Source organism: Crocuta crocuta, unplaced genomic scaffold (genome assembly GCF_008692635.1).
Source record: "Crocuta crocuta isolate KB4526 unplaced genomic scaffold, BGI_CrCroc_1.0 scaffold949, whole genome shotgun sequence".
NCBI lineage: Eukaryota > Metazoa > Chordata > Mammalia > Carnivora > Hyaenidae > Crocuta > Crocuta crocuta.
Window position 1 is genome coordinate 351,752 of NW_027531290.1, and position 4,431 is coordinate 356,182.

Consider the following 4,431-nt stretch of genomic DNA (forward strand, 5'->3'; position numbering starts at 1 on the left):
CGAAGTCTTTTTTTTTTTTTTAAATAGTAATAAAACACACAAACCCCTGGTGAGGCTGATCATACAAAAGATGAGCACACAGGGGCCCCTGGGTGGCTCAGTAGGTTAAAAGTCGGACTTCGACTCTAATCATGATCTCACAGCTTGTGGGTTCGAGCCTTGCATAGGGCTCTGTGCTGCACAGCCTGGAGCCAGCTTTGGATTCTGTCTCCCTTTCTCTGCCCCTCCCCTACTTGTGCTCTATCTCTCTCTCAAAAATAAATAAACATTAAAAGTCTTTTAAGAAAAAAAGGTGAACACACTAACATTAGGAATGTAACTGAGGATGAAACAAGACTAAAATATTTAAAATATATAACCTAAAATTTAAATTACATATGTATATGTAAATTATATATGTTAAATTTCAATAAAAATTTAAAACTACTGCATATAACTTTGAGAACTANAGTAGAGATATAAAAGTGTTTCAACAGTAGAAAATCCATTCACGTAATTTATGCATTCCTTTATTCAACACTTACTGAAAGCCTATCACGCGACACTGTTCTGGATATAAGAGAAATCCCCACAGCCGTGAATAAAATAGTCCTTACCGTCATAGATTTCATAAACCAATGGGAGAAAAAAGAACAACAGATATGATAATTTCAGAGTGTTATCAATTCTATGAAGAGCATTTCCATGGTGATGTAATAATAAGTGGGGAGGGAATACATATTGTGATCAGCTCTCTTCTAACCCGTTTTATAAATCTGAGTTAAAATCTGAGGATGGGAAGGAACATTCTAGAAGGAGGAAAAAGTAGGAACAGTGTACTCGATGCAGGAAAGAGCAAGGAGGTTCGAGACCAAAATGAAGGCTAGTATTTCAGAAACAAAATGGTGGAGGAGAGGGGTTAGAGAGGTGAGAAAATGGGTTCTGTAGGGTAGGGGTCTGCAAACTACAAGCCAGGAGCACAGCCAAACCCGTTCATTTACATATAGCCTAAGGCTGCTTTCCCTACACCAGGGCCAAATTGAATGGCTGTGACTGGAGACCACACCCTGTGGCACAGAAAAAGATTTATGATGTGGCTATTTAAAGAAACCTTGCTGATGCTGCAGGGCCTCCTGCATGCCATAGGGGGTCTGGACTGTAGTCTAACTGCAATGGGGAGACACTGGAGAGATTTAGGCAGGAGTGTTATTAACTAACTTCCATTTTGAAAAGCTGTCTTTAGATCACAATAATGGTTACCTTTGGAGGAAGGTACTGACCAGTAGAGGGCATGAGGGAGACTTTTGAGATGCTTAAAAATGTTCTAGATCTTGCTTGATCTGGTAAGGTGGTTACCAAGCTTTATTTTTAAGTTGTATTTTCTTTTGGTATTTCAAGCTGTATTTTTAAGACTTTCCCACTTTACTCCGTACATATCATGCCTTAATAGAAAAGTTTTAAAAAGCACAAAAAATGCACCATAAACAAAGTTAAGAGAAAAGGGACAGTGTGAGAAATTTGCAATATATAGCACACAAAATAATTAATACCCATTAGCAAAGAAATGAGAAAAGTCAAAAGATACAATTTAAAAATCAGTACAATATGGGGAAATGGGCACTCATAGATCTGTTAGTGGGAATGTAAATTAGGAAAACCTTTTCAGAGTATGATTTGTCAATATCCATTAAATTAAAAAATCTAAAATACTCTTTAACCTAGCAATTTCGCTCCTAGGAACCCATCCATTTAACAAAAATACTTGAACATAATGAGCAAGTATGTATATATCCGAATGATGTTCAGCGCGGATCTCAAACAGAAAAGCCAGAAACTGCCCAAAATTGATAATTACCCTTTCACATTGGTATGATTATATAAATTATGGTACACTCATATTAGGGAAGTATGTATATGCAGATTTACATTAAAGATGCTTAAAGTGTAAACAGCAAATCATGCCATGCCATAGAATGCTTTTTTCAATGATACACACCAAACTGCTGAATGTTTGGAGTTTTAAGAGGAAAGCTGAAGGCATAGGAGGAGGTAAAGGGGTCTTTCATTGCACCCCAACATTTTATTATTAAAAATTTCAAACATACAGGAAGCCTGAAAGACCACCAATATATACCTACTTCTGAATTTTGTCATCAAATTTTTAGTATACTTGAGTCTTGCATTTTTAATAAAATACACTTTTTTATGTTTACACAAATAAAGTGCTTCTAATATTACCTTGCACAAATGTGTTTGCTTTTCAGTCTATAATGCTTTTTTTCTAGTCAACAATATACTTTTAAATATATAGTTTGGCTTTTTAGCACATGGACATTGCCTTTTGTAATAAAAATATGGTTTCAATAATGAATAAATATTACTTTCATAGAATAGGATTTTTACAAATGATTATTCCTCTCTTGATTCTTCTAGACACANCTTTTTTCCTTGCTTGAGATAAAATTCATTTCATTATTGCATCCCTGAAATAACTATCTTGCTTTTCAAGCTTGTTATTTAAATCATCCTCGTTTACGCATTTCTGTAACATTTTTCCCTTATAACTGGATATTACTTTAATTGCCTATTTTTGACTCAGTCATCTTTTCACTTTCAAGCCTGTTGCTGCTACACGTCATAGTAAGATCATATATGAGCTAGTATTATGACTGCAATGTAAAAAGAAAAAAACCTGAAAAGCAGTAAATGTAGAAAATTATCATCTCTCTTCCTCCAGTATTTTCACCGTTATTTTTCTGCGTATTATTTGTTCCCCATCCCATACGTGTACATGCCTTTGGTACTATCATTCCCCTTCCATCTCTGAAAAATACGTTTTACATCAGTTGCTGATGACGAACAGACATTTTCACGTTAACTTCCTACTTCTGGTACTGAAGAATTAAACTTCTCAGTCAGTATTGTCTGTGATACATAACAAGAAACATAAAAATGAAAATTCTAAGCCTGCCCACAAAAATCACACGCTCAAAAAAACCAATATTTACATAACTGCTACACTCAAAGACATAAAAATGGCGTTTCATTAATGCAAATTATTAAGGAATAAATCACGCAACATTCTTTCTTGAATGACGGTTAAAACACACAAACCCACACATATTTACGACTTCCATGGCAATTTCATTAATCTATATACTCGCCAACCAACACAGAAAGTACTATTTCCACAAACGGAATGGGAACGAAACGAAGATTAAACCGTAAGCAAACGCACATACGCTACGTGTGCCAGATGAAATTTGAGATGTATTCAGACACTTACTCAATGGCCACTTTAACAATCAAAGCCAAGGCACGGGTTGTGCAAATTTAATTAATTAAGCGAGTGTCAATCTGGCATAGAGGAAAACTTGTCTATTTCCACCTGCGGCTTGAAATGAACAATACCAACGCACCCTCGTTTCCTTTCTCATTAACACAAGCTCCCGAAAACTATTTTTTAACCCCTCCGCCATTCCCTCCAATTACTTACTGTTAAAATTGTGCTCCTCAGGTTGCTTGTTGGTTAACCAAATATCTCCGTATGGGTCTTCGTTATTCCACAGGGCCAGGTAATGACTCTTCCCGCCTCTTAAAGGCCTCTCCGGTACCTCCTCGTGCGCACTATTTCTGAATGGAGTTTCTAAAGAAATCTCCTCCAAGGTGTCTCCACAGTGGACATTATCTATGCACAGGATCCCCTGGCCTAATCTTTTCTCGTTGTAAAGACACGAGACTCTGGAAATTTTCATTTCTATGCCCACTTTAAGAATATTTTTATATACGAGAAAGTTCAGGCTGGGGTCCAGGTAGCACTTCTCCTGGTACACCCCGTCTGAGATCGTCACATCATAGCAGTAAAGGGGAGGTTTCGGTATCGTGTCGCGTGGCTCATCCTCTAACAGGTATCTCTGGACGGCCAGCACAGCGACAGGCACCACCTCCGACGGGGTGACCCACTGCAGAGGGGAATCCGTTATTTGCTCAAGAACCTTTTGGATCCAGGACCTGCGCCCTTGGGCACCGACCCTTCGGATCACCCCTCCCGGGACCCCAGCCCGATTTCTCTCAGGGTTCGGCAAATCTAGCCCAGCATGTGAGGGGCCGGCCTGAGGCTGACCTAACTCACCAGACATTTTTAGGTAACTGCGTACTCCTCACTCCGCAAAGCTAGCCTGTCCCGTCAGAAGCGGAGACCACGAAACAGCGCGCTGGCGACTATCGCTATACTCTGATCCCGCCGACTGCTAAGGCTCCTCCCCGAAGCCTGGCTGCGAAGACGTTCCGCGCGCGCGCGTCAGCTCTCTAGCCCCACCCCTCCCTCAGCGCGCTTCCAACTCACAAGCGCTGTTACTAGGCAATCACACGCGTGGTTACGTAGCAGATCCTCCCACCTGGTGCTCGACAGAACGTCTGGGGGGATGGTGGGGGGGGGGCCAGGGATATGCC

General features: G+C 39.8%; 1 protein-coding gene across 1 annotated transcript in view; it reads right to left on the reverse strand.

The window, feature by feature from the left end:
- RADX (RPA1 related single stranded DNA binding protein, X-linked) overlaps positions 1–4,192 on the reverse strand; it is a 59,710-nt gene extending 55,518 nt beyond the window's left edge. Inside the window, exon 1 of the mRNA XM_077771488.1 lies at positions 3,476–4,192. Within this exon, the coding sequence (XP_077627614.1) occupies positions 3,476–4,118 (643 nt within the window). The 5' untranslated portion in view covers positions 4,119–4,192. The remainder of the gene's footprint in view (positions 1–3,475) is intronic.
- Between the last annotated feature and the right edge of the window lie 239 nt (positions 4,193–4,431).